Here is a 27,498-nt window from a genome sequence, read left to right as displayed (position 1 = left end):
GGTGGAAGCATGAACTTGGTTCTAGCTAAACTTGAAATGCATGTATGGAAGTGTGTGTTATGTGTATTTGGTGATTGATGTCTATAAACTGTTTGGAATGACTTAGAATGATGGAATTGTGTATGTTGGAACTGTTTTAGCGTGAAAATTTTATGGTAGTGCTGTTAGAAAGGAAATAAAGTGTCTTTAGGGTCAATTTTAGGCCATTTTAGAGGAAGTGAGGTAGGGATTTTGAGTAAATGAAGGCTGCAGTGTTCCTGGACTGTTTGGGCAGCCTAGACAAGTCCATTGTGACTTGTTAGAAACATAAGAGTGGTCGGAAACATGTTCCAAGTAGTAGAATCAAATTTGGGTCCCTAAGTTGTTGAAGTTAGTGTTTTGGAGCTGAAAGTGAACTTTAATCACTTAAAAATGGTAGTAGGAATGCTTAGAATCAGTTGGACAAGTTTAATTAAGTCTAAAACGAGAATTAAGAGTCTAAGAAGTTGAGAAAAGTGGTTAGAAATGGTCAAAGGGAGGTTCTGTTACCATTCTGCAGAATTCTGCATAATTCTGCAGAATTCTGCAGAATGCGCAAACTGACCGTTCGTCCATGTCGGATTTGAACGCTCGGTCATGCCATGTGCTGAGTGACGTTCGGTCAAATGTTGGTTTGATTAGCGTTCGTCCTTGTCTGGGGAGCGTTCGGTCTTAGGGGATGATATTAACAGCGTTCGGTCATTGGTTTAAATAACGATCGCTCAAGTTATGGTTTAGTAACGATCGCTCAGGTGTTGGTTAGTAGCGTTCGTTCAGTTGATGGTTTAATTAGCGTTCGGTCAGAGGTTGAATTAGTAGCGAGCGTCCATAAGTAATAGCGAGCGTTCATGTTGGTGGCGTTCGGCCTTGGTTTAGTTGCGATTGTGAGCGTTCAGCCTTAAGTTTGTATTCTTAGGGTTGAATCTTAAGCGTCCGGTCTTGATATTGGTTAGTGATCGCTAGCGCTCGGTCTTCATGTTTGATCGTTGAGCGTTCGTCCAAACAAAGTCCGCCCAAGGGATTTTGACGTTCGTTCAAACAGTGTCCGACCAATGGGTTTTGGACGTTCGTTCAAACAGTGTCCTCCCAAGGGCTCTTGGCGCTCGTCCAAATAGTGTTCGTCCAGTGGTGATATTTTCTGTTATGTTTTCTCTCATTCCAGTAAGTTATGTTATTTAAATATTTCGGTTACAATTTATGAATGCATCTTCATGTGATCCAGATTGGTTGAAAGTGTATGGTTATAAGTGGTTTATCATGTACATTGTTGATCCAAAAGGAATATCATAAGATTTAAAATGGTAGGATTGAATCGGAAATTTAGATCTCTCGGTGGGATCAGTTAGTGTATTGAATGAATGTAAGAGGCTTCCATATGGGGGGTTATTCCTAACACTCCAACGGTCTTTCATTCTCACTTAGAGAGGATTGACGCGTGTGGTGGGAGTAGTGGGAGGTCCTAGGGTAGACGCTATCACTGGAGGTCTATTCCGCGGTAACGGACTAGCCTTGTGTATGGTCGGGTGGAACCCCTCGGCAATGGCTTTGCAAAGTAGTAGAGGCCATCACAAGTGCACAACCCGCCCCAGCTCTACATACATTCTATGTCCGGACGTGTCTAGAGTCTTAACATGATAGGATGCTTGTCTTGATGAATTTTATGAAATAAATGCTTATGTTTATGATGACTAAGGTCACTACAGGAAAAAGCGTTATTATCGACGGTTATTTACCGAGGGCCTTTAGACCTTCGGAAAAATTTTGTGGACATAATATACCGAAGGCATGTAGGCCTTCGGTAATGTCAGTTATAGGTTAAATCAGAAATTTGGGTTTTTTTTGCCCCAAATTCTCAAATTTCAGAATTCCCCCTCTCCCCTTCTCTCGTCTCCCCAATTTTAGAGATCCCTCTCTCCCCTTCCCTGTCTTTGCCCTAAGTTGAGGTTGGTCACCGTAAGCCATTGTTGTGTTCCTAACGCGGAGGTGGGTTCGTTGGTGGCTAGGGTTCGTGGCGCTTGCGGTAGGGTGGTGACTCGTGGAAGTTGGCGTTTACGTCAGGAGTGGTGGCGGTCAGTCGATTCAACATTGCGGTTTCACGGTGCACGTTTGGTGGTGTGGATGTTGATGGAGGTTCGTTGGTAGGTGGCGCTCTTTCATTCCCTGCTCTCTATTCCACCACTGCTCGTCGTGCTCAATTGCCACAAGAAAAGGTCGTGTTTTTGTATGATGTGAGATTAGTCTTCAACTTACTGACTAGTTGTACTAATGTAATGTTGTTGTATCCTGTGTTGAGTGCATAATTGCTTGTGGTAGATTGTATATTAGATTTGGGTTGTATGTGAGGATGTTGGCTGGTGCATACTTCATCTTGGGTGTGAATGCTTTAGTAGTGAGTAAATGTTATTTGATGAGTGTTGCCTGTATGTGATATTACAAAGTGCCTTTGTACCTGTCGTGGTGCCTCATTAACCTATTAAGGGTGTCTCTATTGTGCATCCTTCCTGTCTATTCTAGTGGTTATTTATGGGTTAATAGTTAGTGTATTTATGGATTAAAGTTGACTGAAATTAACTAGATGCTATCTTGGGCAGTTTATTTGGAGACTGGTACAATTTTGATTGGTGACTGATGTTTTTTATTTCCTGTTTCTTAGAGATAAGAAATATAAAAGTGAATATGTGTACTATGTTCTACATGTACAATGATGATAGAATGTGGAATGATTGGGTTAAATCGTGTAAAATTGTTGCTGGAGTCATGAAATAGATGTTTTAAATGTGGAAGTGATAAATGCCAAGATTTAATCCATGTGTATTGTAATAATGTGCTTGAAAGTGAAGAGAGCATGGTGCTGTGAGCAATATTGCGTTATTGGAATGTTGTCCTGTCACTTTTAAATGCATTAAATCAATTGATGGATGATAATCAAATGATAAATGTTGTAGTATAGGTAAATAAAACTGAGTTATAGGTAAGTTTGAATAAAGTTGCATGATCGATGTACTGTGTCTCTTTATATGTATAGTTAATATAAGTTGGCTATGGATGCTTTGGTTGTGTGTGATCGGTGCAATCATAAATGTTGTGAGTACTATAATATGACATGAATGGTTAATCTTTGGATTTCATATTAGATGCTACACATCAGTTATTGTGACTGCATGAACTCTGTTGCTGAATAGGATAATGTTGACCATGGAATTTGAAGGTTATTTCATTTGGAAGTGGCAATGAATTTGGGCAAGATTAATAACCTATTGAAAATTATTCCAGTTGTTGAATGGTAGATACTAGGTTTAGAGGTATGTTTGAAAAGTAGTAAGTCGTTGGTGTTAAAAAAAATTTGAATTAGCCTAGATGATGTGGGCCATATGGTGGGATTAATAGGACATTGACAGGGGAGGGATTTTGGTACGTTGGAATTAATAAGGGGTGGGACCCTTTGTGTACTTATGATGATATAGATTTAATGTAATTAATAAAAGGCCTAGGTAAGTACGTAAACAAATGAGGTTGATGATAGAAAACGAATCTTAGAACCCAATAGAAGCTAGATTACGGAAGAAAACGAAATGGGTTGCATGCAACAAGTTCAATCACATGCTTACAACCCTAGGGCACATGAGAAAGGGGGTTTTCTTACCGGTTCTGATTAGAGAAATTGATCGACTAAGAGCAAGACCCGCAACTTTGTGATCGTTGGGGCAGCACCTAATCGAGAATTTAATGGTTCAGTGTGAAGAAGGGAAAGGGAGAAGATATAGGGGGAGGAGAGAGCTTGCAGGAAGAGGAATGGTTTCTCAGACAAGAGGAATGAGTTAAAAATCAATGTTTCAATTTTTATTTTAAAGTACTCAACCTCTCATCTTTTGCCACTTGTCATCCCCTTTTTGCTGACTCAAATCCAAGTCCTTACACAGATTCTGCAAAATCTCACCATTTTGTTTCAATAACTTTAGTAGAAAATATCATTTTTTTTTGGAAGCGAAGAATATAAAGCAAAATAAAACAAAATCCAGCTGCTTATGTCTCATCTTTGTCTCCTTTTTGTCTCTGCCATAGATTGACCTGAGGATGGAATACGTCAGCCCAGAAGGACTTCGACTGGATGGTCGCAGACCCATGGAGGTACAGCTATTATTTTTTTCTTGGGCTTTTTTTTTTCCTCCTTTTTTTCTTCACTTAATATTCATTCCAAAAAAGGTTCCTTTAGATCTTTCAAGAATACTCATGAAGCGTATGAAATGCGGAGTATTAATAAATAATAATATCCTACATGAATTCTTACATAGTCATGAATTACTGAAGCTTTATGTTAATTAGTATATATAAGATCTGTAGATAGTTCTGCATATGGGTTATACATAGATGAGCCATGCCATGGGTAATGGAAATGTGTAAGGGCACATTTTGAACTGCAAAAAAACATATAAACAGATTAGAAGCAGTCAATAACCTTAGTTCTGATAAACATTAAAACCTATCACTTAAAAGCTACAAATGTTGTAGTTTGGCAAATGATAAAAGTAAGAAAATGGAGGGTTCTAACCCTAAGGATGTCTAACCAACCTTTTTTAGTGAGATATATGAACTTGGTCCTATGACAAAATGAGCTAATTGAAAGCAGCATTTTAAGGTCTGGCCTATGGAATTCAGTCCTATTTAACAGCTGTGATTTGGACATGATTTTGGGATTCGACTATTTAAAATGAGGAGATGCACTTTAGAGGATAAGGTGAAGTTATTACTATTTATTAAAAATTTAGTATTTAAGAGTGTGATAAAATATATGTACATGTATAAGAAACTATGAAGTTATTAAAATCTCAATGACTATTACTGCAGTTTATCCTCTAAAGTGTTATTCCTTCACTGCAGAGGATCTAAATCTATGATTTTATATTTCTTTCTCTACTGATCTTTTGCCTTTAACTTTTTCTCCTCTCTTTATGGTATATTGTAGATGCGACAAATTCGTGCAGAAATTGGTGCTGTATCCAAAGCAGATGGGTAAATGAATTTTAGCTTTTTAGAAAATTAAGTTGTGATATCATTTGAAGCATTTGACCATAAAGTTTTTTTATTTTGAAAACAGTTCTGCCATGTTTGAGATGGGTAATACAAAAGTTATTGCTGCTGTCTATGGCCCTAGAGAGGTACTGTTTAATTATTTACCTTGCTAATGAAAATTTGTCTATGTAATTTAAGGATTGTTAACTATCCTTTTTCAGTGTTAGTTGGTTTAGACATTTAAAAAACTTTGATGTTGTAGTTGAGCTTTAGATGATTTGCTGTTTTTCTTTAGTAACTTCTCTGCATTTCAGGTGCAAAATAGAAGCCAAATAACCAACCATGCTCTGGTAGTTTTTCTTTTTCTAAGTTTTGTTGTCTGTATTTATATGAATTGTAACAAAAACTTAATTGTTGCTTATGTGCAATGTATGTCTATAGGTTCGGTGTGAGTACAGCATGACTAATTTTAGCACTGGAGATCGCATGAGGAAATCAAAGGGTGACAGGTTTTGCTCATTTACTTGCTTTTGTTTAACTTCCTATTCTTTTTGACCTTTCACTTATTTTTTATATATTCGTAGTTTTATACTTATCAAAATGGTATTGGAGCATAGACTACTAGGATGATAGTGAATGTTGCATTAGTAGAATCTATCTTAAGAGTGCCTTGTAAATTGTAAATTGGACTTTTTGATCTTTTTACTGAGGTAAGAATTTAATAGCAATGGTGGTAATGCATGTTTAGACTTTTAGAGTATAAATTTTGATTATTAATTAGTAATATATATATTATTAATTAGTAATATATATATATATATATATATATATATATATATATATATTGCATTCGTTCATGTGATACAGTATAATTTTTTGTTTAATCTTGCATTCATAATTTTCTATGTAACAACTATCTTGCTATCCACTAACGTATTGTAGTGTTTTTGGGGCTGGCTGCTCCATGCCTTTGATATAGCTGACTACAGGCTCAGCAATGGGTTATGTATCATAAAACAATGAAAAGCTTAACCCCATGCACCCTTTTACTGCCTTTTCTCATTTTTAATCTTTTTTGCAAGCTTTGACTTTTTTGAGTAATCTTTGGCCAAAACTCACTGAATAGTTTTGAATGGCTTAACTATCAATGTTTGCAGATATAAATGTTATCCTGTTTTGCTTTTCCTTCATAGTTTTAATATGGTTCTCATTGTAAGGTTCTCTTACAGAAGGATAATAGGATCACTTCTTATTTTTTACTACGTGATTTGAAGTTCTCATTCTACAGGAGATCAACTGAAATTTCCCTGGTTATTCGGCAAACCATGGAAGCATCTATATTGACACATCTATTGCCTCGATCTCAGGTTTTATTACACATTAAGAACTTATTTTGTCATGTGCTTTGCTTTCCCCTAGTCCTCCCTAATGTTTTACTTATTAAATTTGCAGATAGATATATATGTCCAAGTTCTCCAAGCAGATGGAGGTAACTAAGACTTATGGGATCTTGTGATTCTCTTCTGTCATTGCCATTTTATTTTCTCTCTTTACTCATTTAATATGTACATTAATTTTGGGTGATGTTGACATGTCTTTTATAGGAACTAGATCTGCTTGTATAAATGCTGCAACTTTGGCCCTTGCCGATGCTGGGATCCCTATGCGTGATCTTCTAACATCCTGCAGTGCCGGATACCTTAACAGCACAAGTCTGCTTGGTATATATCTGTATTTACTCTAAATTTGAACTGGCTAAATACAAGTGTGGTATGTCTGTTTTGTTTCTGTCTACTTCTGATGCACGGGCTGCCCTAATTATTAAAGGTTTCTGAATGTGTACAGATTTGAACTATGTAGAAGACAGTGCTGGAGGTCCTGATGTAACCCTAGGAATTCTGCCAAAGTTGGATAAAGTAACACTGCTTCAGGTTAATTCATGTCTTGTTATTTTCTCTGTATCTATTGTGTAGTCAACCAGGTAAATTAGTTCAACAGAAAGGAAAACTTTTTATTGCTCTCTCAGTCATTGGTACTCACGTAGTAAAGAGTCTGGTGGTGTTGAAGCTGTAATTCCTCTTCCTTCAAAAACTGTTCTTGTTATTAGAGATTTTGGAGAGAACAGTAGAGTTTTAACCCTTGATTACTCGAGGGAATAGGTGCATGTTCGGAAATCCCCAAAAGAAGCTTATCTAAGCTCGCCTCAGATTTAACAACTTAATAGTTTGCTGTACACATGAATCTTTTTTCAAATATCAGTTGTTTTTTAATCAACAGATACTTCTTACGAAGGTTCCTGATAGAGTGATTTGCTGTTGTACCCTTTGATGGAGTTATGTTATGACAAATCTTCTTTTTAGTCTGAGTTAATGTTTGATCAAGTGTAACTTAATTTTCACTAGTATCATACTTGGTAACTCTTTATTTGGAATTCCAGTTCAGCATCTTTTACTTTTTTAGTTGCAGATCTTTTGTTGATACTTTAAATTTTGACTGAAGAAATATAGTTGATATATTCTTTCCGCCACCTTATTATAGGATGAAATTCATGTATGGTCCACAAAACAGAGAGGGAGGGTAACTTCATTTGGTGGGGCTGGCATAGATTTTTTCCAATGACAGTTTATCAGTCAGTTTATTGCTCCCATTCTTAGATTGATATTATGGAGTTAAATTTGTTTCGAACACGTGCCACTATGTAAAGGCTGGTTGAGATTGTGAACCTTCAAAGTTTTAATCAGAAATTTACTACTATCATTATTATGAAAAGCATGCAATGCTTTTCTTTTCTCATCCAGCTTATTTCATTCGTTCACTCCCTGCCATATTCCGTAGTTTAGAATGGAAAAGCTCCTAGTTTAATTTTATTTGCACTAATTACTGTTGTTACTGTCTATAGATGGATTCTAAACTACCAATTGACATTTTGGAAAATGTTATGCAACTGGCAATCGAAGGCTGCAAAGCAATAGCAAACTACATTCGAGAAGTAAGAACCTGCTGACACTTTTGTGATTATACTAAGAGGAGTCCAAACAAGTTTTACATTAATTTCACTGCTTAAATCCTGTTTCTTTGATGGCTGACAGATTTTGCTGGAGAACACAAAGCAACTGGAGTATCGACGAGGTGTATAGTTTTTATAGCAGAAATGATGCTATGATTATTATTACCTGTGGTCACGTCCAGATTTGTAGGTCCGTTCTTTCAGCATTTGTGCTTTTTTTTGGTTATGGAGGAGAATTCTCTTGTATTTACGTGGAACAATTTTGTTTTTAGCATACGGTGCTGAATAAAACGGAAAATTGTTGTAGAATTCGTTTCTCATTTCTGTCACCTTATCACTATGAATAAAAGGTAGCAAAATTATGATTTATTTTGGGACCACTTTCTGAATTTCCACCAATCCCCCAAAATAAGACGTGTAGAATGGAACTAATGATCTGACACTTCAACGAATGAAGAATTAATGATTGAAGTTAGAATCGAAATAATCATTGGGTTGGTGGAGTGTGTGTACATGGTGATTGCATCCTCAGAAAAAGCAATGACATCAGTATTGACAATTTAATTGCTAACTAATTTCAGTGGTTAGTTTCCTAAATTTCCTTTTTGGGTACGGTACAGTTTGATAAAGACAGCTTTGGTGTTAAATGTTTGTATTGCAGTTAAAGTCTTGATATAACGAGTTAAACTGATTAATTATGTAAATATAAAAAGTAAATAATTTATAGTAATTTCTAAATCCTGGTAAATATAAAGTAATTTAATTAAGTTAACATTTTTTTATTTCTTTTAAATACGTATGCTAGAGCGGAATACTGAAGTTTTTTGGTAGAGTTGAATACTGTAAGTTTGAAACATCACTAATACAGATTTAGAAGAAAAAAAAGTATTTGAAGTAATAATATTGTATGGAAAAATGTTAATTTTTCTGGGAAAAAAATTTCACAGAAAAAGTTAACCTGAAAGTTAATGATCAAGAGAATTTTAGGATTATTTCTATGGTAAAGGAAAGTATTTTGATGGTTGAGTTTGTTTTCAACTAATACCAGACTTCATTAAAAAATATATTATAATACTAACTATTTATAAAAATAAGTTTGAAGTTATGAGAATTATGAATGGAGAGTGATATAACGAGAATATAATTGAACACAAAAATTTTACCTCTTAAAAGAAACCACTGGTAAATGATGAAAAAATTAAGATAATTATAAGTGCAGATGAACATATGAAGCTCAGTTGGAAAAAAGTAAATACCGATTCATAGTTTGAATAACCAACCGCAATGTCTCGAATCTCAAGCAGGAGAAGTGCTATTGCTTTTTGACGCACCACTTTTGACCCACTTTATTGAATACAGACATGAATTCAATTACATCACAGTCAACATCAGAATTCTTGACAATGTCATTCAATTGTAAACATCATTTATAATAAAAATATTGACTTCTAGATTACTTTAAAAGCCATTTATAGCATAATTCAGCCAACTAACCATGAAATAAAAACAGTGAGTATACAAAATTTATGTGAAGGTTATTGAATTATGCACGTATCACTGTAAAATGGAAAATGCCAAAAAAAGATGCATGATCACATTGTCCACTAATCACTCGTTTTATCTCTGTCATGAGAGGCAGATCATAGCCGTAACCATCCAATATAAGCAAATTGGAACACCAAAGCTAAATTATCCATGCCGTGGAACATATCATCAAATCCATGGAGAGAATAAACTCGGCACCAACTCAACAAATCTAATGCTTAAAGAAGGAGCATCCATAGCAGAACGGAAGGAACCAACTGACTAATGACCTGGTAACACTTGAAAGCCATTCTCACAAAAAACATAGGCCTCTATAAAGCACTATTTCTAGCCTAAGATCATAACAACATAAAACCTGACACTCCTACTGAACAGCACTATTTCTACAACTAGATGCTGCTACATTGCTGGATGTAGTAGCAGCATTAACTCAGACCCATTTTGTACAATTCCTCAAAGACCACTTCACGGTCACTGCAAAAACTTGATGGCACAACTGATAGCTGCAGCCGACCGGTCCATTCCTCTCCCGGCTTCAAGCTCACCGGTTTCTCTATCACCGCCCCGTCAACACAAAGCATCTGTTTGTACTCTTCATCACCAAAATCTACCATGGATTTTGATTTCTTTTCCCATGGATTCCACACAGCTGAACACACCATAAAAGTTAAGATGAAAAGGACTGATTTTATATTTTCTACAACTCGAAACCTTATCTACGTTTGTATTTTGTTTGTGGAAAAAATTTGCTACTTAGAGCTTACCAACATCAGGGAGACCTTCCTTCCTTATAACAAATGTTCGCTTCTTCTCATGATCTAGCACTGCAATTATGTTTGGAGAGCTAAGATAAACTCGATCCGCCTGCCATGAAGGAAGTATGGATATTAAAAACATCTTCATTAGCCTTCATTGTGTCAAAACCAAAAGACTTTAGTAGTGGATACTGTGTGTGATTGACAAAACTGCAGCATAGGCCAGGAATATAGTGCTCTATTTATCTCAACCTGAAGTAATAGCTTAAATTGCAGCATGGAACTATAAATGTCTACATTTTGTTAACATCAATATAACCTAGAAGGGTTTACCTCAGATTCAAATGTTATTGCATCTCCTTGTTCAGTAAATCGTTCTTTTTTGAAAAGGTTGTCTAGGTAGTCCAGTGTCTCCAGACCTTCAATCCTTATCTCACTATAAAAATTGTTAATGTGACGTTAATAATGATTGTCAATCTTAAAATAAAATTTCCTGTTCTAAAACAATCAAAAGAGAGGTAGTTCAAGTAAAAATATGTAAACAAGAATCTATATAGGTAACAAGCATTGCAAACAGTAGTTTGCTTCAAATGCTTACAAATTCTATAGGCTGTGTAAGAACTTTGTACTTTCATTACGACTGATCACTTGTTTACATATTTCCCGATAACTGACATAAATAAAACTCATAATTCCAGTATTCGGAGAAGAATCCACCTAATATATAGAGTATCCATGCTAGTTTCAAATGATTAGAGTGTAAGTTGTTATTAGTTTCTAAAGAAGAGAAACAGTCCTCTAAGATCTGCTTGAATGTTAAAATCCCACAATTTAAAGCATTCAGCAAATGCAGAAACTACACGTTTCAGAACAAAAACCAAATATATTTGTCTACTATAAATATTGAACAAGGAAGTACCATTAGTGCTAATAAAACTCCCATCAAGTGTTCAGCAATCAATTTACTATGGAAAAGAAAAATGATGGTTGGACATCATCCCACACACTCAGAAAAGGGAATGCAGACCAAGTACAACAAAGAATTATCCATACCTAATGTCAGAAACCAATAAGTATGTGTGATCCGCGAATGAGAAACTAAATGGCTTGCCATTTATATTCCTGACTCTAGATATCAAAGTCAGGTCCCCATCTGCTGCAAGAGACACCCGAAGACGGAATTCAAAACTGGTACAATTATTAAACAATCGTTAGATTACTACTGCTTGAAATTTACTGCCAAACACAGGAAAAAGTAATATCGAGTGCATATATGCCAGATTCAAATTATCAAACACATGGAGAGTGGATATCCCTGTTATACTGTCACATCATGCTATTCATACCTGTGTGGCCAGCACTTCATATCTTCTTCAGATGATTTTAGCACCAGGTCAATGAAGGATTTCCCACTGGAGTCATTCCCAGGAAGAGGAGGAGGGTTTTCATCAATTGCCCACATTCTATTTCTTGCAAAACCATGCTGCTCCAGCGATCCACAGTTTTCAAACTGTGAAACAAATTCAGCTCAAGATATGTAAGTATGCATGTTACAAGTTATATAAAATGAACGTAAAAAGGAATAAGCTTGCCTGTGGAAAACACATGGGAATTCCTCCTCGAATTGCTTTTGGAGCCTTGAAAATTGCCTACAGATAATGGAAAAGGAAACAAAACAGTTAGTTATTACTACTTGCCTCTTTAAAAAGTATAATTGATTAAAGTTCTGTGTTCCTACAAAAGCATCAGTTAAGAAGTTGGTTTTGCCGTCAAAGTTTTTCATTATACCAGTATTCAACCCCAGTGGTTCCAAAGGACAAAAGCACTACAATGCACCATTCTTCCCTGTTTTTCTCTTGCATCGATGTGATTGATGGACAGCATAGAATACTATGATTCATCAAAATCCAAACTCTTCTTAAATTTATTGATTATTTGGGCAAATGCCCTTCACATGCCAGTTGCAATATAATGCAGATTATCCCAAAATGAAAATTTTCAGAAAGCAAGATTATGAAATATTGACATGTTTTCCTTATCAGCGCTGACAACTAACAAAATTCATATAATTTAAAATGTACAAATTGATTTTCAATCAAAATTGAAAGACATACCTTGCTGCTTGTGAATAGAAGTTCTTCCCCGTGCTCATTCCGCCATGAAGTGACCTGCGCCCCATGTAAGCTTACCTAATTTCGAGAAAAAACAGTTAATCTAAGTAATCGTAGTAATTAAATTTTAAAATCATAACTTTACCAAATGTTAAAACCGACACCAGTTTTGCAATGAACAATTTCTCACCCGTGCCGAAGAACCCCTTGGGGTCCGAAGCAGAACTTGATCAATTCCATTCCAGTCCTTTGTAATTTCAGTTGCTGCTCTATAGTCCCATACGGCTGCAGAATGCCCCATTCAAATTAATGCAGATCCTAAATTTCTTCAGCAAAATCCTATTAAGCTTCTCAAATTCAGAACATGCAAATGTCAGAGGATTGAAGGGGTCTCCACCTCACACCTATACCGTAACAAACACGTGAATTAGCCTCCTCGTCAGTTAAATCCAAAATCCCAACACCCAATTTCACTGAAAATTTCTTCTCACTGGTATGATTCAGATCTACGGAACAATAGACCTATTTAAACAAGAATCTGGAATGTGTGATAGAATTCCACGAAAACTCCAGAAAGCCAAGAGCAGAAACATTACACTGAACATTTAGCAATTGAATACCAATCTACCTGATACACATCCAAACATGTCCTTAAAACTTGTCAGATTCACAGCAGAAAAAGACAATTAAACACTGAAAAAACATAATAACTATCAGTAAATAAATAAATCACGCACGCATACATACATATACATACACACACATACATATATTACAGCTGTAATAAAATTAAAATTTTCTTTAATATAAGCAGAATACAATAACCATAATTTCTTCAGGAAAATTCAAATTAAGGAAGAAAAACCAAACACTAATAAATCTCAAGAGAATACTGAATAATAAATCTCCCATTAACCAAACACTGGTAATAAGTTTACTTACTTCAACAATCCGGAATCAGGAATTCTAAGTCTAAACCGACACCAGGTCTTGGATGCAGAGAGAAGCAGCAGTAGGAGCCAGAATAATGCATGACCTCTGTGAAATGAGTTAAGAAAATTCACACATCCAATGACACGAGGCAGCACATGCTCATCAAGTACATAGATACATACATGACGAAGAAGAAGCGTTCAAAAAGTTGAAAGGTACCCTTTTCTTAGAAGTATGCATTCAAGACCATACTTGCAATTGAATCAAGAAAGTTCAAAACTTTCAACAACCCCAAGATTTGAAAAACCAAAAAAACTACAGCAAATGGTAGGTGGCAATGTTGTGTGAAGGCGAGATAAAACTTTTACAGAAGCTTAAGATAAGGAGCAAAAACCGGTCTTGTAAATTCTGTGTCTGTTGGCTGCTGAAGAGATCTAGTTCTTGGACGTGGAGATACGAAAAGTAAATGTACACATGTACAAACCGTTAAAAAATTTAAACATTTTTTAATGACAATTAAACTACATTAATTTTGTGTACAAGATTTAAAACCAGAATAAAATATACACCATTCTAGTACAGGGTTGAAAGCTACTTTTTCTTTGGACTGTGGTGGACAGAATCAAGAGTCACATACACAACACACAGCACAACACAATCGAAGGTGATGGATGAATCCATCTCAAGATGTAAACCAATAGAAAAAACAAAAAAAAACATTTATGTCTTAAACACAGAACACACAACACAGAGACATCACATCACTTCAGCATACTATTATAAGGGCATGCGTAGATGTTCGGTATTTCTTCCAATGAGGTGTGCAAAATGGATTTGTCACCGCAATCCCGGGCTTATCTTTCAATTTCTCTTTCTTTTTTCTTTTAGCACGGTGTAACATCCCAAAATACAGTAATCACCATAAATTAGAATTAATTACAATTAACAGTAATTAAGCAGTCTTTACAAATAACCGAGTTCCAAAATCCAAACGGCTTAAGAGGCAGCGTTTCAATATACAGCTCAAAACAACGAGCGCTAATAACGAACGGTTTTACCAAAACATATAACCGAACGTCCAAAAATAAACTAAACATTTACAATCTAATCTAACGAGCGCTCTAAGGCTCGGCCTTTACTTCTACTTCCACCAGATTAGCTTCATCCAAATTTTCTTCTTCCAGCATTTCTTCAAGGGACGCACCACCATCTGCTCACATCCACAACGGATGATCATTGCAAGACAGGACGAACGTACAAGGACAATTGACAACACAAGGAAAACGAAAGGGTAAGCTTATAATATTTAATTCATACATTCAACATACTCATTCAACATTTCAAATGCACACGCACAACATACAATTCAACATAATGTAACATAGTAAATTTATATATATTCTAGACGACCGTCCGGACTGTATGAACCGTGTAGCTACAGGCGTCCTTGCACCCGAGTGGTGTATTAGCCGGGATATACCTAATCAGCTACCACTCGAGGTTAATCCCTCGCCCATAACTAAGCGATGAACGAAGAACCTCCTGCCATTCCCACGCATGACTACCCCCTTCTACATGAAGATGAGTATCACGGACAGTCATACTTTACCAATTCAATATTCAATCATATATGAGACATTCCTCCCTGGAACGCTCGTCCAAAATCCAACATCATAAATTCGCTCCATATGGCGTTCACACTTTAATTTATCATATTTCATCATCTTTTTCATCTTTAGATTTAGAAGTAAAAAAATGACGAACGCTCAGTCCACTGAAAACTTAGGACGAACGTCCAAATGAAGTTACTGGATACTCAGGAAAATATATGTAACGAACGTAATTTCTGTTTGGCCAGTTAAATGAACTGACTCGACTTGAAGTGTACGGGTACTTAGAAAATAATAGTGATAAAAACTTGGTCCAGATTTAATGCACAATGGAGGGTCAAGAACACTTAGAATTTTATTTGAAGAGATTTGCATATGAAAACTAATGCCAGGAATTGAACGAACGTAAAGAAAATAAATACTTAATACTTTGAACGAACGCTATTTTATCAGACATTTATCCAATTAGTACGAGCGCTTGGTATGAGACCTAGCGAGATTTAGAACGGACGCTCGTTATAAGACCGAGCGCTATTTAGGACGAACGTTCGACATAAGGCCGAACGATACTAAGGACGAACGCTCGACATAAGGCCGAACGCTATTAAGGACGAACGCTTCGGTTAAAGACCGAGCGTTACGTATTCATAAAGTTTCAAATATTTATATACAGCTGAGCTGAACCGAACGCTCAGACATTCAATTGGGGACGCTCGTTCTCGAGCAGAATTCTTTCCAAATGAAAGAAATTCCATTCTAAGTTATTTTAAGGGAAACCGAACGGTCTATGACCGTACGATGACGAGCGTCATTTATCAAGGGGATGATTTAAGTTTCAGATTTCTCAAACTTAACAAATTTCCAGATTTTCAACCTTTAAATTTATACTTTATAATTCATAGGATTTTCAATTTATAAACTTTATAACATGCATTCCAGTAACTTCATATTCAACATCAAAATACAGATTTACTTCATACAACATAACATCCATTTTTCATACGTATCAAACCAACATGCAGATCAATCAAAATCAGAAATCATATTCCATAACAGTGGTCGTCCATACAGCTCAAACATCATACTTTTCATACATGCAATCCAGATTACACAACATACAAGTATAAATTAAACATATAAGCTTCCCTTACCTGGTTAGCAGTGTTCGCCCTAATGCAAGGTTATGGTGCTTCCTCTAATAGCTTTCTACTCCAGGTTCACTTACTAACTCCACTTAAATCTATACACAAAAATCAAAATAACTCAGATCTTACTCATGCATGAACCCAGAAACTGGTTCGCATGAAACCTAAGGGACGAATGACGGGAAGAGAGGACTTACCAGTTTAGATCCTACTTCTATTCGGTCCAAAATAACGCCCACGTCTCAGAGAGCGTTCCTATGGTTCTGAAACTGTGATTGGAGAATAAACGTGAGATTTTTCGTAGAGAGAAGTTGGAAGCTTTAGAGAGAAGATGGAGAAAATGGAGGTTTGGGTTCAGAGGTAGAAGATGAATGGTGCAGGTGAGTGGAAGGGTTTTCGAAAAACCACTTTTGTTCCTTCCAATTCCAGACGAACGAGCGTCTCATTTTCGGACACCTGCACCCCCACTCTGACTTCAGAAACTTCCAACGTGACAAGTGGCATGCGTGCATGCAGCGCTTGGTGCGTTTTTAATGCACTGAGCGTGTGACGTGGCGTGAAATGATGATTTTGGACAGATAATTAGCAGAGTAATATTTCTGGGCCTCACACACGGAAACACTGACCATTTTCTTTCTTTTTAATATACTGAGACAGAGCGCACAAAAAAAGAAATTGAAATTCCCACAATAAAAAATTTTAGTCTAATAAATTATCATTATCCTCCCTATATTATTAGTATGACAATAATATTAATAATAATAATTATTATTATACTATCATTTCGTCACGGCTGTTCAATTGAGACGATAAGGGCAAAGAGACGTCCATGGAATTCTAGACTCTGCATCACCGTTAGTATTTTGAACATTAAATTTACATTTATTCATACAATATGTTGTTTACTAATATTATCTTCATTATCTTTTTCACTGTGCACATTTATTTCTTTCCTGTCTCTTTCAATCATGATTACATACACATTTTTTGCATTTTGTTGTACTGAAATTATTTTTTCTTTTTAAACTTTTCAATCTTTTCATTCTACAGTAAACCATTGTATTAATGGCTAAGGTTTAATATTTTTAAAAACAAAAACCTTGAACTGATTAATTTTTTAGTTGGAGTCTTAAATTAGAAATTATAATTTTGATCTTCTGCAACTTATAAGGAGTACCTGAAATTATTTAAATCGATACAAAATATTGTTTTTCTTTGACTTCGAACCAGTAAATTAACTTGAACTCGCTTATAAAATTCGCAAACTATAAACGGCATAACTAATTATATATATAGATTAAAGACTTAATTAATTTTTAAAAGTGTAGATGAGCTATTATTATATTATAAGCTTATATTTGATTTTATATGGAAACCCAGTTTGTTTCATTCATCTATTTTTAAAACTTTAAATATATCAAGTATTAATTTTGAGTTATGTCATTATATTTACTGGATATTTAATAAGTTTATATAAAGAGCGATAAATTTATTGAATATTCAAGAAAAAGAATTATATGCAAAACAATTTCAAAACAATGTTGTTATGTAACATCCCAAAATACAGTAATCACTATAATTCAGAATTAATTACAATTAACAGTTGTAAGACCCTATAAAATTAGCAATGATAATTCCTTGTTAAACCCGAGTTATGCAGTATAATCAAATGCTTATCCTATTAAATTCCATTTCAAATCTGCTGAAAATATATACTGTTATGGTGTGCACTAATACAGTGCCACATCGCGCTCTGAAACACGCACCACTGCACACTTTCAGTGCATTAAAAACGCACTAATCTGTGCATGCACACACGCCAAGTGTCATGGGAGAGAATTCCAAAATCAGAGTTTGGTGTGCAGGTGGCAGACTGGGAGACGCTAGTCTGTTTGACGTGGAATCCACTCAAAATTCTGAGTTTTGAGAAACTCTCTCACTCACACGCACACTTCATCTTCCTCAGAAAACCAAACCTTTCATCTCCTCTAACTTCTCACTAAAGAACCTTCATCTTCCTTCTACCATTACTCACTTCCTTCAACTACAATCAGTTTTCTGAAACCATAGGATAGTTCGTCCAGCCTTGATTTTCATCTTGGACCGAATAGAAATTTCATCCAACCTGGTAAGTCTCTTAGCTGAAGTTCATCCTTTAGGTTTCTGGAAAATAGGATTTTTAGTTGCATGCAAACTGGTATACTGAGTGTTCTGTAAAATTTGATTAGATTTTAGTTTGGAAGAGTCAAGAGTATAAGGAAAAGCTTGTTGAACGAAGCAATTTCACATCTAGGACAAACTTGAATTCCAATCCGGGTAAGGGAAGCTTATATGTTTAATTTATACTGGTTGATTTATGATCTGAGATTCATATATGGAAAGCATGATGTTTGAGTGTTTAGAAATGTTTACTGATATGGAATATGAATTCTGGGTTGTTTTGCATGTGTGAAAATATGAAGTTGAGCTGTTAGGAATGGTTACTGATATCTGATATGCATTCTGGTTTGGATGGATCTGTCATGAACTGATACGGCTTGTATGAATTATATCTGATATTGAATTTGATTTAAATGCATGTTGAGTTGATTATGGATGAATGAAGAATGGTTATTGTATGGTTAGAATGATTTAAATGTTGAAATTTGCACGATGATGATGTTTGAAGGGAATTAAATCTGGAAATGAAAGTATAAAGTTGAAAAATGGAAATCTGGAAAAATTTCTGATAAGTTTGAGAAATCTGAAATTTTTGATCATCCCCTGTTGCTAAAAGGACGCTCGTCACTGTACGGTCTTAGACCGTTCGGTTTTTGGTTAACATGACTTAGATTGGAATTCATTCATTTGGAATGAATTCTGCTCGAGAACGAGCGTCCCCCAATTGAGTGAGTGAGCGTTCGTTTCTGCTCAGTATAGATGAATATTTAAAACTTTATAAATAAGTGACGTTCGGCCTTAAGTCGAGCGTTCGTCCTCAATGACGTTCGGCCTCATGTCGAGCGTTCGTCCTTATGGTTGTTCGACCTTATGTCGAACGTTCGTTCTAGAGAGCGTTCGTCCTTATACTGAACGTTCGTCCAAGTTGGCGTTCGGTCCTATATCGAAACGTTCGTCCTAGATAACGCTTGGGTTTTACCAGCGTTCGTTCTGATTGTGCTCGGTCATATACCTGGCGTTCGTCCAAAGCAGGGTTCGGTTTTACAATTGAACGCTCGTCCTTACCATTGAATTCTGAGCGAACGTAATTGGCGTTCGTCCAAATTGTTAGTTAACGTTTGTTCTTTGACTGGCAGTGTTGTTTTCTGAAATCAATTATATTGACTGTTTATCTAAACATTTTCTTACTGGTTTCTATCCTTTGGATTCCACCTGGATTCTTTACCTTCAAAATATTCTAAGTATCATCCATATCTTTTAAAGATCAGTATTTTCAAATTATTAAGTGTTGAAACGTATCAAGTGAAGAAATGGTTCGTTTCTTTTGTTCAGAAACGAGGATGTAGGAGTACTGTAACAAGTTAAGTTCCTGTTGATTAAGTGATGAACATTCGTGAAATTTAAGAGAGTGGAACACAGAACGAAAATGTGAATCAGTGAACGGTTTAATATGGTGAATGATATATGGAATGAATTATTGGAAACGGATTTTTATTAGCGTTCCAAGGAGGAACGTTTCTGATATGATTGATTATTGAGTTTTGTAAAGTATGACTGTGGGCATGCTAATGCTGGCTTGGTCCATCCTGATATTCCGTGATACTCATCTTCACGTAGAAGGGAGTAGTCATGTGTGGGAATGGCAGGAGGCTCTATTCCTTAGGGGTACTTTGGATAGAGTTAACCTCGAGTGGCAGCTGTCGAGTGTAATACAGTTACCACACCACTCGGGTGCACGGACGCCTGTAGCTACACGGTTCATACAGTCCGGACGGTCTGTCGTTTATACGTATCTATATGATTGTTAATTGATGAGCTTACATGTTGAATGTGTGGATTGATATGTAACTGTATGTGTTGATTTTATAAATTAAATATTATAAGCTTACCCTTGCATTTCCTTTGTGTTGTCTAATGTCCATGTATAATCCGTCTTGTCGAAATGCAATGATCATCCGTTGTGGATGTGAGCAGATGGTGGTGCATCCCTTGAGCAAGTACTGGAAGAAGAAAATTTGGAGGATGCCAACCTTGTGGACGTTGAAGTAAAATTGGAGCAGTAGGGATTAGTTCCGTAGTAGCAGCAGTAGTTAATTTTGGGTGTGCTGTATTCTGGCAGCCTGTATATAATTCTGCAGATTTTTGTTCTTGCAGATCTGTTTTTGTATTTTTGCTGAAATTCTGAACACTGTAAACTCTACTGTAAGTTACTGAACAGTACTGTTTATTTATATAAGTGCTGTTTTCTTTTGGAGCAGCTGTTAATTACGCAAAGACTGTTTACTGTTACTGTTAATTGTGATAAATTCTGAATTATAGTGATTACTGTATTTTGGGATGTTACATTAGTGGTATCAGAGCAGTTTTGTTCTTTTAAGGACAAGTAGGGTTATGAGTGCACTATGTTTTCGTTGTGTGCTTGTTATATGTTTAATGAGTTATTGAAGTATTTAACTCTTGAACAATTCTAACGTTCATTTTCTGATGGACCAGAGAACGAATGGCTCCTAGACTTCCTCCCCCACCTCAGCCTAACGAGCCTGACGCCCCCAACAATACTAGGATGTTGGAGGCAGTCATTGAGAGACTGCATCAGCAGAACACCACCTTAATGGAGCAGAACGCAGCTGCTTTGCAAAGCTTAGAAGCCGCACGCGTAAATTCTGAGGCCACACAACGCCAATTAATGGAGATTATTGCAGCTACAAGAGGCACACCAGGAGCCTCTTCTTCTAACGCTGCCCCGCCTACTGCAGAATGGAGCTTGGAGAGCTTTCTTCAACATCATCCCTCCAAATTTAATGGAAAATGCCTTCCTGATGAGGCAGATCATTGGCTGCGGGACATTGAGAAGATTTATAATGCAAAGAGGTGCCCTGACGACAACAGATTGGCGTTCACTGAGTACTTGTTGACTGGTGAGGCCAGCCACTGGTGGACGAGTGTGAGGGCTATCCTGGCCGACACTCATGCTCCTATCACCTGGGAGGTTTTTAGAAACAAATTTTATGAAGAGTATTTCCCAGACAGCGTCCGCTATGCTAAGGAAGTAGAGTTTCTTCAGTTGGTGCAAGGGGGAAAATCTGTATCCGAGTACACAAATTCTTTCAAACAGTTGTTGAGGTTTAATACGATGGCCACTAGTGAAGAGTGGCAGTGTAGGAAATTTGAGAATGGATTAAGAAGCGATCTGAAGGTGTTGATATCAAGTTTATGCATTCGGTCATTTCCCGCAATGGTGGAAAGAGCCAAAGTATTGGAGAAGAATATGGCAGAAGTGGAACGACAAAAGAAGCAAACACAGGTGATTAGAGGGCCGATTGTATCCAGGGGTACTGCCAACACGAGAAGTACTCCTTACGCTCGTCCAGGTCAGTCAAATGCAAGTGGATCAAGAGCATTAATCACTGCCGGACAGCCGGGAAACGTCACTTGTTTCCAGTGTGGAGGGCCACACTATCGTTCATCTTGCCCTCAACTCACGGGAGGAAAATTCTGCACGAAATGTAGAAGAAGTGGGCACTTGGAGAATGAGTGCAACATGGGTGGACGAGCTGTGTTGAGGCCACCGAATGCTGGCAGAAATCAGGCTAGAGGAGGACGAGCCCAAGCAGCTGGACGCGTGTATGCGATTACTGGTGCAGAGGCAGCCAATTCAGGTACACTCATCATCAGCACCTGCCTTGTGTTTGGTACCTCTTGTTGTGTGCTGTTTGATTCGGGGGCAACACACTCCTTCATATCGAAGGCGTGCGTTGATAAGTTGGGAATAGCTGTGAGCGAGATGAATTTTGATTTGGTGGTGTCAACACCAGCTGCGGGTGAAGTTAGGACGTCTACCATGTGTGTTAGATGCCCTATTGAGGTAGAAGGACGTAGGTACAAGGTGAATCTTATCTGTTTGCCTCTCAAAGATTTAGAAATAATTTTGGGAATGGATTGGCTCAATACCAATCGCATTCTCATAGATTGTGGCAAGAAGGAGTTAGTATTTCCTGAAGAAGATGAGGAATGCTTGGGTGTGACACTCGGTCAGTTAAAGGAAGACATTATGGAAGGCGCGGCTTGTTTTCTCATCATGACACATGAGGACCAAGAGCTGGGAAATTTGAAGCAAAAACGAACGTCTGTTGTGGAGGAGTTTCTGGACGTTTTTCCAGATGAGATACCAGGGTTGCCTCCTGTTAGAGAAGTTGAATTCACCATAGACTTGGTGACCACGGCAGCCCCTATATCAGTACAACCATACCGTATGGCACCTGCAGAGTTGGTTGAACTTAAGAAACAGATTGAAGAGCTCATGGAGAAACAATTTATCAGGCCAAGTGTGTCACCTTGGGGAGCGCCTGTACTCCTAGTAAAGAAGAAAGATGGCAGCTCTCGGTTATGTATAGACTATAGGCAATTGAACAAGCTGACCATCAAGAATAAATACCCTTTGCCAAGGATTGATGACTTGCTAGATCAACTACATGGAGCTGCAGTATTTTCTAAAATTGATTTGAGATCCGGATATCATCAAATCAGAGTTAAGGAAGATGATATTCACAAGACAGCCTTCAGGTCTCGGTATGGACACTATGAATACGTGGTGATGCCATTTGGAGTGACGAACGCTCCAGCCGTGTTTATGGAGTATATGAATCGCATTTTCAGGCCTTATTTGGATGATTTCGTAGTCGTCTTCATAGATGATATTCTCATCTATTCCAAGACTGAAGACGAACATGAGGAGCATCTTAGGATTGTACTTGGAGTGTTGCGTGAGAAGGAATTATATGCCAAGTTGTCAAAATGCGAATTCTGGACGAAGGAAATTCAGTTTTTGGGACATGTGGTGTCGGCTGGAGGCATCGCAGTGGATCCAGCAAAAGTGCGAGCAGTATTGGAATGGGAGAGTCCGCGTTCGGTCACGGAGGTGCGTAGTTTTGTTGGACTTGCGGGCTACTACAGACGCTTCATAGAGGGATTCGCTAAGATAGTAGCTCCGCTTACCAAATTGACCAGAAAAGACCAACCATTCGCTTGGACTGATCTATGTGAGGAACGTTTCCAGGAGCTGAAGGTGAAACTGACGAGCGCGCCAGTTTTGATTATTCCAGACACGTCCAAGCCATTTGAAGTGTACTGTGACGCTTCTCACCAGGGTCTGGGCTGTGTGCTCATGCAGGAGAGACGTCCAGTAGCGTACGCGTCTCGACAATTAAAGATTCATGAGCAAAATTACCCCACACACGACCTAGAGTTGGCAGCAGTCGTGTTTGCATTGAAGATTTGGAGGCACCACCTATACGGATCAACGTTTCAAGTCTTCAGTGATCACAAGAGCCTCAAATATTTATTTGATCAGAAGGAGTTGAACATGAGGCAGAGGCGTTGGCTAGAATTTCTAAAAGACTACGAGTTTGAATTGCTTTATCACCCTGGGAAGGCCAACGTAGTTGCGGATGCTTTGAGCAGGAAGGCAGTACATGTCTCGGCTATGATGGTGAAGGAGCTGGATTTGGTGGAGAGCTTCAGAGATCTAAGGTTGCAGTTCGAATTAGAACCGAACAGCATCAAGTGCTGCAACCTTAGAATATCAAGCAATGTGTTTGATCGTATATGGATGAAGCAACGTGAGGATGAGGAGCTGGCGAAGATTTTTGGTGAACTCGGTTCAGATAAAGCCAAGGGGTTTAATGCTGGAACGGATGGTATGTTACGTTACATGGGTAGAACGTGCATTCCTAATGATGGAGAGCTGAAACGGATTATATTGGAGGAAGCACACCATAGTCGTCTTAGCATACACCCCGGTATGACTAAGATGTATCAAGATCTTAGGAAATCGTTTTGGTGGCCTGGAATGAAGAGTGATATAGCACGTTTTGTAGCTTCCTGCCTGACTTGTCAACGTGCTAAGGCCGAACACCAACGACCAGGTGGTTTGCTTCAGCCACTGGAAATTCCTGAATGGAAGTGGGATAGCATTTCCATGGACTTCGTGACTCATCTACCACGAACGGTTAGGAATCATGACTCAATATGGGTGATCGTGGATAGATTGACGAAGAGCGCACACTTCTTGGCCGTGAATCTGAAGATGTCCATGACAAACTTGGCCAAGTTGTATATTAATGAGATAGTTCGTTTACATGGAGTGCCCTCAAGCATCATTTCTGACCGAGACACGAGATTCACATCTCGGTTTTGGCAATCACTGCAAGGCGAGTTGGGGAGCAGATTGCAGATGAGTTCAGCATATCATCCGCAAACGGATGGCCAATCCGAACGTACTATACAGACGCTAGAAGACCTACTGCGAACGTGCGTACTAGATCACTTAGGCGCATGGGATGAGGTATTGCCTCTTGTGGAGTTCACGTACAACAATAGTTTCCAGTCTAGCATTGGAATGGCACCGTTTGAAGCTCTCTATGGGAGGAAGTGCAGAACGCCACTTTGCTGGTTTCAAGAGGGAGAGAACGTGCTAACTGGACCTGAGCTCATCCAGCAAACAACCGAGAAAGTCAAGTTGATCCAAGACAGATTGAGGACGTCCCTGAGCAGACAGAAGTCTTATGCGGATAGAAGAAGGAGGCCATTGGAGTTTGCTGCAGGTGACCACGTATTTCTGAGACTAAATCCAATCACTGGAGTAGGAAGAGTTGTGCGTCCAAAGAAGCTGTCTCCCAAGTTCATAGGGCCGTATCAAATATTGAAGAAGATTGGACCAGTAGCCTATGAACTCGCATTGCCTCCTCAGCTGTCAAATTTGCATCCAGTCTTCCATGTGTCTCAGCTCAGGAAATACATAGCCAATCCCTCTCATGTCTTGGAGCTGGAAGACATTCAACTGCGTCCAGACCGAACGTTGGAGCTACAACCAGTCCGCATTGAAGATGAACGTACCAAGCTGCATAAAGGAAAAGATATTCGTTTGGTGAAGGTAGTGTGGGATGCTAAGACTGGAGATTCAACGTGGGAAGTGGAGAGTGCAATGAGGGATTTATATCCGCACTTATTTACTTGTAATTTCTGAATTTTCGAGGACGAAAATTTTTGTAGTTAGGGAGAATGTAAGACCCTATAAAATTAGCAATGATAATTCCTTGTTAAACCCGAGTTATGCAGTATAATCAAATGCTTATCCTATTAAATTCCATTTCAAATCTGCTGAAAATATATACTGTTATGGTGTGCACTAATACAGTGCCACATCGCGCTCTGAAACACGCACCACTGCACACTTTCAGTGCATTAAAAACGCACTAATCTGTGCATGCACACACGCCAAGTGTCATGGGAGAGAATTCCAAAATCAGAGTTTGGTGTGCAGGTGGCAGACTGGGAGACGCTAGTCTGTTTGACGTGGAATCCACTCAAAATTCTGAGTTTTGAGAAACTCTCTCACTCACACGCACACTTCATCTTCCTCAGAAAACCAAACCTTTCATCTCCTCTAACTTCTCACTAAAGAACCTTCATCTTCCTTCTACCATTACTCACTTCCTTCAACTACAATCAGTTTTCTGAAACCATAGGATAGTTCGTCCAGCCTTGATTTTCATCTTGGACCGAATAGAAATTTCATCCAACCTGGTAAGTCTCTTAGCTGAAGTTCATCCTTTAGGTTTCTGGAAAATAGGATTTTTAGTTGCATGCAAACTGGTATACTGAGTGTTCTGTAAAATTTGATTAGATTTTAGTTTGGAAGAGTCAAGAGTATAAGGAAAAGCTTGTTGAACGAAGCAATTTCACATCTAGGACAAACTTGAATTCCAATCCGGGTAAGGGAAGCTTATATGTTTAATTTATACTGGTTGATTTATGATCTGAGATTCATATATGGAAAGCATGATGTTTGAGTGTTTAGAAATGTTTACTGATATGGAATATGAATTCTGGGTTGTTTTGCATGTGTGAAAATATGAAGTTGAGCTGTTAGGAATGGTTACTGATATCTGATATGCATTCTGGTTTGGATGGATCTGTCATGAACTGATACGGCTTGTATGAATTATATCTGATATTGAATTTGATTTAAATGCATGTTGAGTTGATTATGGATGAATGAAGAATGGTTATTGTATGGTTAGAATGATTTAAATGTTGAAATTTGCACGATGATGATGTTTGAAGGGAATTAAATCTGGAAATGAAAGTATAAAGTTGAAAAATGGAAATCTGGAAAAATTTCTGATAAGTTTGAGAAATCTGAAATTTTTGATCATCCCCTGTTGCTAAAAGGACGCTCGTCACTGTACGGTCTTAGACCGTTCGGTTTTTGGTTAACATGACTTAGATTGGAATTCATTCATTTGGAATGAATTCTGCTCGAGAACGAGCGTCCCCCAATTGAGTGAGTGAGCGTTCGTTTCTGCTCAGTATAGATGAATATTTAAAACTTTATAAATAAGTGACGTTCGGCCTTAAGTCGAGCGTTCGTCCTCAATGACGTTCGGCCTCATGTCGAGCGTTCGTCCTTATGGTTGTTCGACCTTATGTCGAACGTTCGTTCTAGAGAGCGTTCGTCCTTATACTGAACGTTCGTCCAAGTTGGCGTTCGGTCCTATATCGAAACGTTCGTCCTAGATAACGCTTGGGTTTTACCAGCGTTCGTTCTGATTGTGCTCGGTCATATACCTGGCGTTCGTCCAAAGCAGGGTTCGGTTTTACAATTGAACGCTCGTCCTTACCATTGAATTCTGAGCGAACGTAATTGGCGTTCGTCCAAATTGTTAGTTAACGTTTGTTCTTTGACTGGCAGTGTTGTTTTCTGAAATCAATTATATTGACTGTTTATCTAAACATTTTCTTACTGGTTTCTATCCTTTGGATTCCACCTGGATTCTTTACCTTCAAAATATTCTAAGTATCATCCATATCTTTTAAAGATCAGTATTTTCAAATTATTAAGTGTTGAAACGTATCAAGTGAAGAAATGGTTCGTTTCTTTTGTTCAGAAACGAGGATGTAGGAGTACTGTAACAAGTTAAGTTCCTGTTGATTAAGTGATGAACATTCGTGAAATTTAAGAGAGTGGAACACAGAACGAAAATGTGAATCAGTGAACGGTTTAATATGGTGAATGATATATGGAATGAATTATTGGAAACGGATTTTTATTAGCGTTCCAAGGAGGAAACGTTGGAACGTTTCTGATATGATTGATTATTGAGTTTTGTAAAGTATGACTGTGGGCATGCTAATGCTGGCTTG

The 27,498-nt window shown here is 37.7% G+C and overlaps 3 protein-coding genes across 12 annotated transcripts; 2 read left to right on the top strand and 1 right to left on the bottom strand.

The window, feature by feature from the left end:
* Positions 1-1,799: 1,799 nt before the first annotated feature.
* LOC148198989 (exosome complex component RRP41 homolog) lies at positions 1,800-8,404 on the top strand. 2 transcript variants are annotated; one of them, XM_088111415.1, is made up of 12 exons: positions 1,800-2,246; positions 4,081-4,146; positions 4,982-5,028; positions 5,114-5,174; positions 5,343-5,378; positions 5,470-5,537; positions 6,317-6,395; positions 6,481-6,517; positions 6,633-6,749; positions 6,874-6,959; positions 7,928-8,017; positions 8,118-8,404. In XM_088111415.1, the coding sequence occupies exons 2-12, from the start codon at positions 4,093-4,095 to the stop codon at positions 8,163-8,165; spliced, it is 723 nt and encodes a 240-aa protein (XP_087967541.1). In that variant the 5' UTR covers positions 1,800-2,246; positions 4,081-4,092; the 3' UTR covers positions 8,166-8,404. The 2 variants fall into 2 exon arrangements, with proteins under 2 accessions (XP_087967541.1, XP_087967540.1); XM_088111414.1 differs by having other exon boundaries at positions 1,807-2,228.
* Positions 8,405-9,551: 1,147 nt separating this feature from the next.
* LOC148198988 (putative glucose-6-phosphate 1-epimerase) lies at positions 9,552-16,617 on the bottom strand. Of its 9 annotated transcripts, none has more exons than XM_088112106.1 (11): positions 16,332-16,617; positions 16,141-16,229; positions 12,938-14,589; positions 12,637-12,850; positions 12,450-12,524; positions 11,928-11,984; positions 11,682-11,845; positions 11,389-11,523; positions 10,669-10,771; positions 10,345-10,444; positions 9,552-10,229 (listed from the first exon to the last, which is right to left on the bottom strand). In XM_088112106.1, exons 4-11 carry the CDS (start codon positions 12,745-12,747, stop codon positions 10,006-10,008), a joined length of 969 nt encoding a protein of 322 aa, XP_087968232.1. In that variant the 5' UTR covers positions 12,748-12,850; positions 12,938-14,589; positions 16,141-16,229; positions 16,332-16,617; the 3' UTR covers positions 9,552-10,005. The 9 variants fall into 9 exon arrangements, with proteins under 9 accessions (XP_087968232.1, XP_087968230.1, XP_087968231.1 ...); XM_088112104.1 differs by having other exon boundaries at positions 12,637-13,139; positions 13,389-14,589; XM_088112105.1 differs by having other exon boundaries at positions 12,637-13,074; positions 13,389-14,589.
* A 4,177-nt stretch (positions 16,618-20,794) lies between these two features.
* Positions 20,795-25,318, top strand: LOC148198987 (uncharacterized). The gene is made up of 5 exons (XM_088111965.1): positions 20,795-21,953; positions 22,263-22,560; positions 22,822-23,551; positions 23,666-23,990; positions 25,062-25,318. Exons 1-5 carry the CDS (start codon positions 20,795-20,797, stop codon positions 25,316-25,318), a joined length of 2,769 nt encoding a protein of 922 aa, XP_087968091.1.
* Positions 25,319-27,498: the final 2,180 nt, after the last annotated feature.

This window comes from Vigna umbellata, chromosome 4 (assembly GCF_029865625.1).
Source record: "Vigna umbellata cultivar VRB3 chromosome 4, Vumbellata_1.0, whole genome shotgun sequence".
Classification (NCBI taxonomy): Eukaryota; Viridiplantae; Streptophyta; class Magnoliopsida; order Fabales; family Fabaceae; genus Vigna; species Vigna umbellata.
Note: the sequence above shows the minus strand (reverse complement) of the source record. Positions and strands in the feature narration are given on the sequence as shown.

Bases quoted from the DNA above. Each gene is read 5' to 3' on its own strand.
- LOC148198989 (XM_088111415.1), top strand. From the start codon at position 4,093: ATGGAATACGTCAGCCCAGAAGGACTTCGACTGGATGGTCGCAGACCC. The intron at 6,518-6,632 runs GTAACTAAGACT...TGTCTTTTATAG, and splicing joins AGTTCTCCAAGCAGATGGAG to GAACTAGATCTGCTTGTATA. The intron at 8,018-8,117 runs GTAAGAACCTGC...GATGGCTGACAG, and splicing joins TAGCAAACTACATTCGAGAA to ATTTTGCTGGAGAACACAAA.
- LOC148198988 (XM_088112106.1), bottom strand. From the start codon at position 12,747: ATGGGGCATTCTGCAGCCGTATGGGACTATAGAGCAGCAACTGAAATT. The intron at 12,525-12,636 runs GTGAGAAATTGT...TCTCGAAATTAG, and splicing joins CAAGGGGTTCTTCGGCACGG to GTAAGCTTACATGGGGCGCA. The intron at 11,985-12,449 runs GTATGTCTTTCA...CATTATCTGTAG, and splicing joins TTCTATTCACAAGCAGCAAG to GCAATTTTCAAGGCTCCAAA.
- LOC148198987 (XM_088111965.1), top strand. From the start codon at position 20,795: ATGGCTCCTAGACTTCCTCCCCCACCTCAGCCTAACGAGCCTGACGCC. The intron at 21,954-22,262 runs GTACACTCATCA...GCATTCTCATAG, and splicing joins TGCAGAGGCAGCCAATTCAG to ATTGTGGCAAGAAGGAGTTA. The intron at 22,561-22,821 runs GTTGGTTGAACT...TCATCAAATCAG, and splicing joins TACCGTATGGCACCTGCAGA to AGTTAAGGAAGATGATATTC.